Source organism: Salvelinus sp. IW2-2015, linkage group LG13 (assembly GCF_002910315.2).
Source record: "Salvelinus sp. IW2-2015 linkage group LG13, ASM291031v2, whole genome shotgun sequence".
Taxonomy (NCBI): Eukaryota; Metazoa; Chordata; class Actinopteri; order Salmoniformes; family Salmonidae; genus Salvelinus; species Salvelinus sp. IW2-2015.
In genome coordinates this window covers 28,701,903-28,715,087 of record NC_036853.1, presented here as the reverse complement: position 1 = coordinate 28,715,087, position 13,185 = coordinate 28,701,903, and the positions used below count along the sequence as shown (strand labels likewise).

At 45.5% G+C, this 13,185-nt stretch overlaps 1 protein-coding gene across 1 annotated transcript in view; it reads right to left on the bottom strand.

Annotated features, from left to right (window-relative positions):
• Positions 1–11,336, bottom strand: part of LOC111971675 (transmembrane protein 151B-like) — a 37,693-nt gene extending 26,357 nt beyond the window's left edge. Inside the window, exon 1 of the mRNA XM_023998523.2 lies at positions 10,868–11,336. Coding sequence (XP_023854291.1) covers positions 10,868–10,954 — 87 coding nt within the window. The 5' untranslated portion in view covers positions 10,955–11,336. The remainder of the gene's footprint in view (positions 1–10,867) is intronic.
• Between the last annotated feature and the right edge of the window lie 1,849 nt (positions 11,337–13,185).

Here is a 13,185-nt window from a genome sequence, read left to right as displayed (position 1 = left end):
GTCTTTGGGGTAAACACTGTTTGGGGTTATTTGTGGTTGTTTGGGGTAATTTGGGACACCGTGTTTGTGGTTGTTTTGGGGTGATGAAGGACCTGAACTGAACAGTACCGTACACAAGGAGGGCAGGACACTGCAAACAGCTAGGAAGAGGATGGCATTGTGTCACTTTATATCATTATTTCCATGGTTCTATTGCATGTCAATAATACTGTATAGACAACCTTTTTGGGGATTTTTTTTTTATTTTTTTATTTTTTCCGTTATTTTTACCAGGTAAGTTGACTGAGAACACGTTCTCATTTGCAGCATGCAAATGCAGATTTAAATACAGTTTCACCAAACTGTATTCAGGTTTTTACAACACCTGAAGCACTCCATAATTATCCTCCCCTTACGTCGTGGTCACGTGACATCTGTCAACAAACACCCACACAGGGCAGAGGTTAGCACTGATATCCCCCCTTCTGCTGATAACGCTACAACAATGGAATATTAGTTATTCACTGGCATCGGATGCACCGTAATCAATCGAACATGAACAACTTTCCAGCCCCTGTTGCATTCCAGCCCTGTTGTGCCCTCATCTCGATTGACAAATAAAATAATATGCACTACAGCAGCATGGTGTCACGATCGTCTTGACTTGGAAGAGAGGACCAAAACGCAGCGTGTGAAAAATACATTCTCTTTTATTAGAGAGACGAACAACGAACAAACAAAACAACAAACTGACGACCGTGAAGCTATATAAACAAATGGTGTGACACTGACACTACACAATGACATAGAAATTACCCACAAACGCATAATGCCTATGGCTGCCTAAATATGGCTCCCAATCAGAGACAAATGAAAGACAGCTGTCTCTGATGAGAACCACTCAGGCAACCATAGACATACCTAGACACATTCACTAAACACAACCATACACATAAACCCAACACCCCTTTACCATATAACCACCCAAGACTAGACAAAAACACAAACATTCCCCATGTCACACCCTGACCTAACTAAAATAAAGAAAACAAGAATACTAAGGCCAGGCGTGACAGTACCCCCCCGGGTACCCCCCCCCCCAAAGGGTGCGGACTCGCGCCGCAAAACCTAACACAGAAGGGGAGGGTCCGGGGTGGGCCTTCCTATGGCGGCGGCTCGGGTGCGGGACGTGACCCCCACTCCACATTGTCAATACAGCTTGGTGTCTCTGGTAGATCCTGGCTGACTGGCGGCCTCTCGCGAAGATCCTGGCTCTGGCGCTTGCGACCTGGCTGCGATTGGCAGATCCTGGCTGACTGGCCAGGTTTGAACTCGGCGATCTGAAGCCCTCGAACTGGCGCCATCGATCCGAGCGTCGCGAGGCATGGACGACTCCAGGACTGGCCTCGGCCCTCATAGAGTCGGACTGGCGGCTCATGGTGCCCTACTTTCGCAGAATAGGGTGGCTTCGCGCGACTGCACTGGTCTTGCCATCATGGCTGGCCAGGCGACAACTAGCTGGCTCGTCGTGCATAGCAGTGGCTGGCTGGCAAACTCTCGCGCGCCTGAGCTGCATGATGGGGGCAGAGTGGGCTGGCTGGCTGCTTCGAATAGGTCGGGTTGACCTGATAAGTTGTAACGGTAAAGTGCGCCGGCTCTGTTACGTGTAGGATTAGATATGGGCCTTATCTATGGCTGAGCTGGCGACGGCTATAGTAAGGTCCTTTCAAGACGATGTGATGGACTGCATGCACAGGTTGAAATGGCCTGGCGGCAAGACGACGATTTTCCATGCAGGAACCATGACGCTTTCATAGAGCGATACAGGGCTTGGCAGCATCAGATTTAACAGCTGGACGTTTGCATGGGCTCAACGTTCAAGTCAAGATTGGTTAATAGTGATGTATGTGGTGAGACAGTGAATTGGAGTAAGGGTTAGCTTGGATAGTGGAGTAGATAGGTGACAGGAGTGAGGAGGCTGGCAGCAGTGTATGCTGGACGAACTGCATGGCAAGCTGCTCCGGACAAGTGGTGGGCATGGCCCATATCTTGATTGGCAGCTCGACTCAATGCGCAGGATCATGCAAGAACCCGCAGTGAAGTTGTCACAGTCCTGTCATAAGGGATTCGATGAGTACTGAATAGGAAGAATGTCGATGAAAGTAAATAATTCTAGCAGTGGCATAGGCATATGCGGACGGAAGGAGGCCATTTGACGACGACGTAAGCGTGGTGCTGGCCCCAGGGAGTGTGTGTTCCTGCCTCTAGTAGTCGTCCGCAGCTAGGTTACCCTGGGCTAAGGCCTGGACGACGGAACTTGCGGAAATTGCTACGTTGAACGATGGCTATCTATCCAAGTGCAGTGTCTGGGCTAGCAGGTACTGCTGGCTGCTACATTCGTTACGCAGAGACTATGGCTGGCGAGCATACTGGCTTGCGTCAATGGCTGGCCCTGGGACAAGACTCTGGCTGCTCTATGGCTGGGACGTGCGAGGCTCACGTGTGCTGCTCCCACTGCAGGCATCGGCTGGCGAGCCGGCCTGTCAGGTACTGCGCATGCTCGGCCTGGCGACGCCTGGACCTGCTTCCTCGTTCTAGTGTCTGGGATTTATGGCTGCTGGCCTTGCTGTAGTCCGTCGACCTTGCTGGAGGGGAGGGGGGGGTGGGTGCGTGCTCCATGTCTGGTGCGATCGGCTCTGGCATGTCGGCACTACTGTCTGAGCGGATGGCTCTGGCTGCTCCTGTCTGGCGGATGGCTCTTGTGCTGCTCCTTGTCTGGCGGTAATGTGCTCTGGCGCTTTTATGTCTTTGGCGGATAGGGCATCTGGCGGTTCTTCCTGGGTCTGGCGAGAGAGGGTCTCGAATTCGACGGCTCCCTGTCTGGCGGAAGGCTTTGCGGGTCCTGTCTGCGAAGGGCACTGAGCGGCTCCTGTTCTGGCGGTGTACGGCTCTAGCGGCTCCTTGTCTGGCGGAAGGCCTCTGAAGGCTTCAGGTACAGACGGGCTCGGCTTTGAAGGCTCAGGACAGATCGGGCGGCTTTGAAGGGTTGCAGTTACACAGATCAGAGGCGGTCTTTGAATTGAAGGTCTGCGAGGACAGACGGGCGGCTTTTGAATGGAGCTCAGTGACGAGAGCTGAGAGCGGCGTTGTTTGAAGAGGTGCGTCAGGACCAGACGGGCAAGTTCAGGCGTGCTTGAATTGGCATGTATCCGAGAGTTGATGTTTAGTGATGTGAATCTAGGTTTATGTCCTATGGAATTCCTGAGTGGGTCTCAAGACATGCTGTCTTCCACTGATCGGACATTCTGCAGACTGCGCTCGTTGAGGCAGACTCGGACCTGGTTGTGTTGAAAGGCTGCAAGACAGACGGGTCACGGCTTTTGAAGAGGCAGGTACAGACCGGGCAGTTCAGGCCGGCGTTTGGCAGACGGACATGCAGTCAGACATTATGCGTGGTGTTGGCGCAGACGGGTACATGTTTCGAGTGGCGTGCCTTGATGGTTGACTAGAGGGGCACCGCAAGCTCTTGCAGCCAGCCCTTGAGTACGCAACTGTAGCGCTTCTAGACGGTCTCCGGGTGGCTGAGTTTTTGTTGGTTGGTAAAGCTGGTGGTATCCTTGTGCGCGTGGGTACATAATGCACACATAGCTCAGAGAGTGGTTAGTTTGCGGGGAGTAATGCGCAAACAGGGCATACCGCTCTGGCGTATTGAGGGTCCCTGGATGACCTCGCATTCATTACGGCCAATAGGTTCGGAGTAGAGTGCCGGACTCGAGTCGTACCAGGGGCCTGGGCACAACGCATCTCAGGGCGGTGCGGGCAGCAAGGAAGCAGTGGAATACTGATCCTGGAGACCGAACTTAGCGCATAGTGGGAGATGCCAAGGAACGGATGGTCCCACGGATGGGACAACAGCATTCTAGGGCTAGTGCGGAGGAGGAGGACAGGACGTATGGACTCTGGAGACACACATATAGGCCTAGCTGCGTGTGCCGGAACTGGTGTACCGGGCTGGGACACGCACCTGAAGGCTAGTGCGGGAGCAGGAACAGGCGAACAGGGCTCTGGAGACGCACAGGAGGCCTTGGTACGTGGTGCGGAACTGGAGACTGGTACGAGTGGCTGCCACAGAGAGTTTAGTACGTGGGGCTGCTACAGGACGCTGCAGGACTAGGTTAGGCCGTACAGGAGGCCTGGTTCCGTGGGACTGTCATTCCCAGAACGGTTAGCACGCACCTCAGGACGAGCATGGAGAGCTGACTCAGGTAACATCACTTCCCGCACACGCTCTGTCGGGTGGATTTTGTGCCTCACGCACCAACATAGCAGCTCCTCATTTCACTCTCCTCCAAACTCCCAATAAAATCCTTAACAGTCTCTGTATCATTCCCATTGCTCACCTCAAAATCAGCCCGACTGGCTCAGGTTCTTTCTTAGGGTCCTCACGGTAGCACGGGAAGTTGACGCAGATCTCCTATCTGAACTCGCCACACTCCCCATGAGCCCCTCCCCAAGAAATGTTGGCGTTTCTCGAGGGTTCCTACCGCGCCGTTGTGCTCCTTTCTCCAACTCCATAATCCTGTAACCCTCCTCGACGCTCCAGCGAATCCCAGCAGGCTCCGGCACTTTCTCTGGATCGCACGCCCACCTGTCTATCTCTTCCCAGGTTGTTCTCCACTCATCCTTTTCCGGGTCCATTCCTCCACAAATCGCTGTTCCCTCCTTTCACGCTGCTTGTCCTGGTTTGGTGGGTAATTCTATCAGATCGTCTTGACTTGGAAGAGAGGACCAAAACGCAGTGAAAATACATTCTCTTTTATTAGAGAGACGAACAACGAACGAAACAAAACAACAAACTGACGACCGTGAAGCTAATATAAACAATGGTGCTTGACACTGACACTTACACAATGACATAGACAATTACCCACAAACGCATAATGCCTATGGCTGCCTTAAAATAGGCTCCCAATCAGAGACAAATGAAGACAGCTGTCTCTGATTGAGAACCACTCAGGCAACCATAGACATACCTAGACACATTCACTAAACACAACCCCATACACTAAACCAACACCCCCTTTACCATATAACCACCCAAGACTAGACAAAAACAACAACATTCCCCATGGTCACACCCTGACCTAACTAAAATATAAGAAAACAAAGAATACTAAGGCCGGGCATGACACATGGCATGAGATACTATTGGATTGTAGTGGTGTGGTGGTCCTAGGCCTACTCATCTAATATTAGCATTTGAAGGGTCCTTGTTGTGTTATACATCTATTTGAACACAGTGGATATTACACTACATTTTTTTTAGTAAGGACTTTTAATTTGCAACAGCACCCTACTACTGTGTTTCAAACTGCCTCTGGAAGCAACTTCAGCACAGGAACTGTTCGTCGGGAGCTTCATGAAATGGGTTTCCATGCGTCGGCTGGAGTGGTATCAAGCTTGCCCCATTGGACTCTGGACGGGTTTCCGCATTCAGGCTACCTGCCTGATGCATAGTGCCAGTTTGTGGAGAGGAATAATGGTCTGGGGCTGTTTTTTGGTTTAGGCTCCTTGAGTTCCAGTGAAGGGAATTTTAACGCTGCAGCATACAATGACATTCTAGACGATTTTGCTTCACTTGTGGAAACAGTTGAAGGCCCTTTCCTGTTTCAGCATGACATGCCCCTGTGCACAAAGAGAGGTCCATACAGAAATGGTTTTGTGAGATCGGTGTGGAAGAACTTGACTGCCCGCACAGAGCCCTGACCTCAACCACATCGAACACCTTGGGATTAATTGGAATGCTTACTGGGAGCCAGGCCTAATTCCCAACACCATGCCAACCGCGTTTGATTATCTATTTTGGGTCTGATGTATATGCAGCATCGTAAAAAATCAATATATTGTATATTCTCCATGACCACTTGCCTCAACAACACAGTTTTAAAAAGGGTTGGGAAACCTAGAGGAAAGCAGAAAAGCAAGTACAGCCATTGTTGAGTCAATCTAAAAGTAACTTGATTAATATTTTTTATTAAGGAACGCATTTTGCAGTCACTGCTTCTGAAATTTTAAGATGAATTTGAGAAAAGCTAATGAAAAAGCAGCGGGAATCTTAATATTTAAATGGTGAAACTAAGTTAAACACCAAGCAATTAAATATCATCAATGTGGAGGCAGCTGGAATCAATGAATTAATGATATAACTTTTTTTTCTTTTTTTTCTTTCACATGCAGTGTGATGGTTTTTAATGCCTTCTTGCTGGATTTAGGAGGTAATGTAATATCATTCTAAAAATTTAACAACGCATATTTGTAGCCGTTACAGCAATTAAGCATGCAGACAAAAACCTCCCTGATGAATTCTGCATAGGAGCTCCAAACAGCCACAATGATGATCCCTCTCAGGTATCTAATTCTCACCAGAGGTGTGTTCAACAAATGGTGTTGATAAAGCACAAAGTGAGGGTGGTTAGATAAGTCAGCAATTATTTAGGTTATTTGGGTTCACAGGCTTTCATTCACACTTCCTGTTACATGGCATTTCATTTTAAATTACTTATTTTTATTGGCTACAATACCCTAACTTGTATTTTAAGATTTCGAAGCAATGGCTTATTAGTGTGTCCTGTTTGGGCTTGTTTGTGGTTGCGCTTTGAGGTTTGCAGACCAGGCGGCTGGATGCTTCTCATTGTTTGGGGTTGCTTGTGATTGTATGGGGGTTGTTTAAGGTTGTTTGCGATACCTATTTGGGGTTTTGGGGTACCTCTTTGGGGTACCTGTTTGGGGTTGTTCGTGGTTGTTTGGGGTACCTGTTTGGTTGTTTCGGATACCTGTTTGGGGTTGCTTGTGGTTGTTTGTGGGTTATTTAAGTTTGTTTGAGGTACCTGTTTGGGGTACTTGCTTGGGTTTGTTTGGGGTTGTTTTTAGTTGTTTGGGGTACCTTTTGGGGGTTGTTTGTAGTTCTTTGGGGTTGTCTGGGGTACCTGTTTGGGGCACCTGTTTGGAGTTGTTTGTGGGGTTGTTTGGGGTATCTGTTTGGGGTTGTTTGTGGTTGCGTTCTGAGGTTCGCAGACCAGGGGGCTGAATGCTTCTTGTTGTTTAAGGTTGTATGGGGTACCTGTTTGGCGTACCTGTTTGGGGTTGTTTGTAGTTGTTTGGGATACCTGTTTGGGGTTGTTTGTGGTTGTTTGGGGTACTTGTTTGGGGGTACCTGTTAGGAGTTGTTTGTGGTTGTTTGGGGTACCTGTTTAGGGTTGTTTGTGGGTCTTTGGGGTAACTGTTTGGGGTTATTTGTGGTTGTTTGGGGTAATTTGGGACACCTGTTTGTGGTTGTTTGGGGTGATTAGAAGGACCTGAACTGAACAGTACCGTACACAAGGAGGGCAGGACACTGCAAACAGCTAGGAAGAGGAGGCATTGTGTTCACTTTATATCATTATTTCCATGGTTCTATTGCATGTCAATAATACTGTATAGACAACCTTTTTGGGGATTTTTTTATTTTTATTTATTTATTTTTCCGTTATTTTACCAGGTAAGTTGACTGAGAACACGTTCTCATTTGCAGCATTGCAAATGCAGATTTAAATACAGGTTTCACCAAACTGTATTTCAGGTTTTTACAACACCTGAAAGCACTCCATAATTATCCTCCCCTTACCTTGTCACGTGACATGGTCCCCTGTCAACAAAACACCCCACAGGGCAGAGGGCTTAGCACTGATATCCCCCCTTCTGCTGATAACGCTACCACAATGGAATATTAGTTATTCACTGGCATCGGATAGCACCGTAATCAATCGAACATGACACACTTTCCAGCCCCTGTTGCATTCCAGCCCCTGTTGTGCCCTCATTCTGAATTGACAATAAAATAATATGCACTACGGCAGCATGGTGTCACGATCGTCTTGACTTGGAAGAGAGGACCAAAACGCAGCGTGTGAAAAATACATTCTCTTTTATTAGAGAGACGAACAACGAACRAAACAAAACAACAAACTGACGACCGTGAAGCTATATAAACAAATGGTGCTGACACTGACCACTACACAATGACATAGACAATTACCCACAAACGCATAATGCCTATGGCTGCCTYAAATATGGCTCCCAATCAGAGACAAATGAAAGACAGCTGTCTCTGATTGAGAACCACTCAGGCAACCATAGACATACCTAGACACATTCACTAAACACAACCCCATACACTAAACCCAACACCCCCTTTACCATATAACCACCCAAGACTAGACAAAAACACAAACATTCCCCATGTCACACCCTGACCTAACTAAAATAATAAAGAAAACAAAGAATACTAAGGCCAGGGCATGACACATGGCATGAGATACTAATTGATTGTAGTGGGTGTGGTGTCCCTAGGCCTACTCATCTAATATTAGCATTTGAAGGGTCCTTGTTGTGTTATACATCTATTTGAACACAGTGGATATTACACTACATTTTCTTTTTAGTAAGACTTTTAATTTGCAACACTCACTACTGTGTTTCAAACTGCCTCTGGAAGCAACTTCAGCACAGGAACTGTTCGTCGGGAGCTTCATGAAATGGGTTTCCATGCGTCGGCTGGAGTGGTATAAAGCTTGCCGCCATTGGACTCTGGAGCGTTTCCGCATTCAGGCTACCTGCCTGAATGCATAGTGCCAGTTTGGTGGAGGAGGAATAATGGTCTGGGGCTGTTTTTTATGGTTTAGGCTCCTTGGTTCCAGTGAAGGGAAATCTTAACGCTGCAGCATACAATGACATTCTAGACGATTCTATGCTTCCAACTTTGTGGCAACAGTTTGGGGAAGGCCCTTTCCTGTTTCAGCATGACAATGCCCCTGTGCACAAAGAGAGGTCCATACAGAAATGGTTTGTTGAGATCGGTGTGGAAGAACTTGACTGCCCGCACAGAGCCCTGACCTCAACCACATCGAACACCTTTGGGATTAATTGGAATGCTTACTGCGAGCCAGGCCTAATTTCCCAACACCAGTGCCCAACCGCGTTTGATTATCTATTTTGGTCTGATGTATATCATGCATCGTAAAAATCAATATATTGTATATTCTCCATGACCACTTGCCTCAACAACACAGTTTTAAAAAGGGTTTGGGAAACCCTAGAGGAAAGCAGAATAGCAAGTACAGCCATTGTTGAGTCAATTCTAAAAGTAACTTGATTAATATTTTTTATTAAGAACGCATTTTGCAGTCACTGCTTCTGAAATTTTAAGATGAATTTGAGAAAAGCTGAATGAAAAAGCAGCGGGAATCTTAATATTTAAATGGTGAAACTAAGTTAAACACCAAGCAATTAAATATCATCAATGTGGAGGCAGCTGGAATCATGAATTAATGATATACTTTTTTTTCTTTTTTTTCTTTCACATGCAGTGTGGATGGTTTTAATGCCTTCTTGCTGGATATTAGGAGGTAATGTAATATCATTCTAAAAATTTAACAACGCATATTTGTAGCCGTTACAGCAATTAAGCATGACAGACAAAAACCTCCCTGATGAATTCTGCATAGGAGCTCCAAACAGCCACAATGATGATCCTCTCAGGTGATCTAATTCTCACCAGAGGTGTGTTCAACAAATGGTGTTGATAAAGCACAAAGTGAGGGTGTTAGATAAGTCAGCAATTATTTTAGGGTTTATTTGGGTTCACAGGCTTTCATTCACACTTCCTGTTACATGGCATTTCATTTAAATTACTTATTTTTATTGGCTACAATACCCTACATTGTATTTCAAYGATTTCGAGCAATGGCTTATTAGTGTGTTCTATCTAGTGCCTCCAACTGAGTTCCTTTCAAGCTGACACTTCTATATTGTTAAGACTGGTTCTGCGTTACATTAAAAAAACTATTGTGTAATAGAAGGGCTAATGGAAGAGATATTGCTTGCCCAACTTCCATGTTGATGGTTAGAAGTCATAATTGGGCCAATGTAGGCTAATGTAGATTAAAAACAAAAGTTGGACTCAACATCAGCACCTCTCAAGACTTAAACCTTGATTGGAAATGTAAATTCTTCAGTCCTAGGTTTAATTCAAAAGTGTGATAATAGGAACTGTGAGTGTAAGGTAATGAATACGCACACATTAAAATGGTTAGTGACACATCCTATCTACTGATAATAAACCCTTCTACTAAATCATCATCCAATCCTTGGCTATACAAAGCAGATCGGAATATAACCAGCCAGCAGTTAAACATTTGTATACAACTGAGTGTTTCCTGATGTAAACCTATTCAGAATGACAGTAAAAACAAGAGGGCCTGATTGTAACAATTATAAATAATACTTTTTTGTGAAATTCCCCTAAATGTTAAAATGGTTGTGTAAATGAACATTAAAAGGGCTTTCATAATCCCTTGCCTTGGAAGACCATGACAGGAATAGCATATAGCCTGTCATATCTCCTCAGACAGGGGGCTGTCAATCATTTTGATACGCACCAGAGAGGGACCATTTCATGGGGACATGACCATTTCGTTGACTGGAAGGGAGAGAAAAACAAGCACACACTCACGTAGTTTACCTACGCTCACGCGCAAACACACACGCACAGAAACTTGCACAGTCAAACTACACCACATATTTAATAATATGGTCAAAACCATATACGATTTACAGTGATAAACGGTMGCCTAAGAAACGTATTCAAAACAAGATTGGTGCAGATGTGCTGATGCAGCGCATAATGCGTTCATTTTAAGTGGGTAATTGAACCGATATCTCAGAATCGGAATAGGGCTCAGGTTACGTGGGATTTAGCTATGATATGAATATGAACCATTTTCCAAATGCACGATTCGCTTAGCAGCTCTCGTACAGCCGCAAGCTAAACAAAGCTTTTCTCTTCTCTCACCTCCTCGCGGGGGCTCTCTTCTGTGTCCTCCTCTGGAACGGTAGCGGTGCTGCTCTCACTGGCCGTTGCAGCCGATGCTGGGGACATGTTGACAATAGCAAAAACACAGGGGCATGGATCACCTTAGTAAAAACGAGGTCCAAATCACAGTGCAACATAAACTAGCCAGCAAGCCTACCCCAGGCTACATATTCCAACCAATATAGCGGGAGGAAACCCCTACATCATGCTCCCATTGTAAAGCAGCATCTTCTCCCCCACAGCATGAGGTGCCACTGCATGGCTAACAGCAGCCTATATCCAAAGCGAAATGTATTGGGTTCATATGTCCACGGTAGAAAAAATGGGCTCCTTTGCKCCTTGATGCAGGTGCTTCCGGAATACTCTTGCGATAGATTAAGGCACTGTTTCCCAACAAGAGGTACTAGGACAAAAAAACGACTAGGCTGTAGGACAAAGGCAAGTAGGCTTGTCTGTAGACTAGGCAATAAGGGCTTCCCCCTGAGACGGGCACAGGCAGAATGTATAAGAGCACACCTGGTGAAGTGCGGTGATTGCAATCCTCTCCAGGTACTTGTGATGAGAAGGCATTTGCATTCTCATTTCAACGCCAACCCCACCACTGATGCGCATGGCCAAAGAGCTCTATGTTCAGGTCATTTTACCAAAGCACCGGTTYCAATCCCRTTTATCAAACTCCAGGCGTTTACATTTGTTGGATGACATGAAAATAGAGCTCCAGTGGTAGGTTTGGTGTYGAAATGACAATGCATGAGCAGAAAAGAACCTCAAACCTACTGTAAAATATGGTGGTTGATCTTTGATGTTATGGGGCTATTTTGCTACCACTGGTCCTCAGGCCCTTGTTAAGGTCAAAGGCATCATGAACTTTACCTAGTACCAGGACATTTTTTGCCAAAATCCTGGATGCCTCTGGATCTTCCAGCAAGACAATAACCTCAAGCACACATCAAAATCCACAAGAAAATGGTTATTTGGCCACAAAATAAACATTTTAAAATTGCCATCTCAGTCTCTAGACTTGTAACCAATTGAAAACCTGTGGTTTGAATTGAAGAGTGCAATCCATAAGCACAAACAAAGGATATCAAGGATCTGGAAGGATCTAAGAGCCCTATCAATATGTTCTCCAACTCATAAAACATTTTAGAAAAATGCTCAGTGACGTTATCCTCACAAGGTAAGGTATTGAAAACAGGGGTGTCAATAATTTTGACTCCTACCTTTTTGAGAAGAAAAAGTATTACTTGTTGTTAAACAAGTAATACAAACAAAATATCTTCCTCTGAGCAATTGTATTATTATAAAATAAGGGCCACCGTTTTTAGAGCATACAACATAGCTCAGTATTTGAATTATTTATTTTATACAGTAATTTTTGCTCCATATATAGCCTACTCAATGAAAACCATCCTTGGTTCCGTGAAAATCCAAGCCTTTACCATTAGTTTCCAATAGACAAGGTTTGTCACCTTGTCCAGTTTTATGGCTCACCCCAGAATCAAGTTATTAGATGGCACAGTGACTACGTGAGCATGATGTAATCAGCTTACAGCATCTAATCATTCAAAAAGTATGGCCAGGTAGGATTGGACTTGGAACATTAATGACATTAGCTGCAGGAACAAATATGCAACAGCTAGCCTACTCTTGACAGCAAGTTGAAATGTCAGAAAATCTGCTCAAAAGCTTTTCATGCTATGGGAAAGACTACTTTACTGCTTCTGTTCTGCGAATCTAGTATCATAAATATGAATAGTATTAAAGTAATCCTTGGTAACACTAACACTTTATGTTGCTGTAGTTAGTTACAACATATTAACATGTTTTACCTAATAATTTTGTATTATCGCCTGTAGCCTGCTGTAGGCTGATTTTGCCCTCTCATGGCCACAATGTTGAGGCCCTTGCTTTAAACATTTTGATGTGATATGAAAGTAGAGGGCTTTATGTTTCTAGAACTGTACTGCAATTGAGAATCGATTCACGTTTAGATGGAGTATTTGGCTGTCAGCGCCAATTTGCCTCTAAACAGAACATGTAAGGTCCTTGGACTATAAGGAGTAACGTTGGGCTCCTTTAGTCCATTGGGATGAATTAGAGAGCACCCACCAGAGAAGAATAATACAGTATTGAACATCATAGGCTAACATGTTGACTACACTGCTCTCGTCACAAAATAAATGTACACATACATGCTACATGCTGACGAAGCGTTGCAAAATAAATGTACTAAATCATTGCACCAACACTGCTGGTGTGTGTCAACGAGCATCATCTGCGTAGCCAGGTGCTAA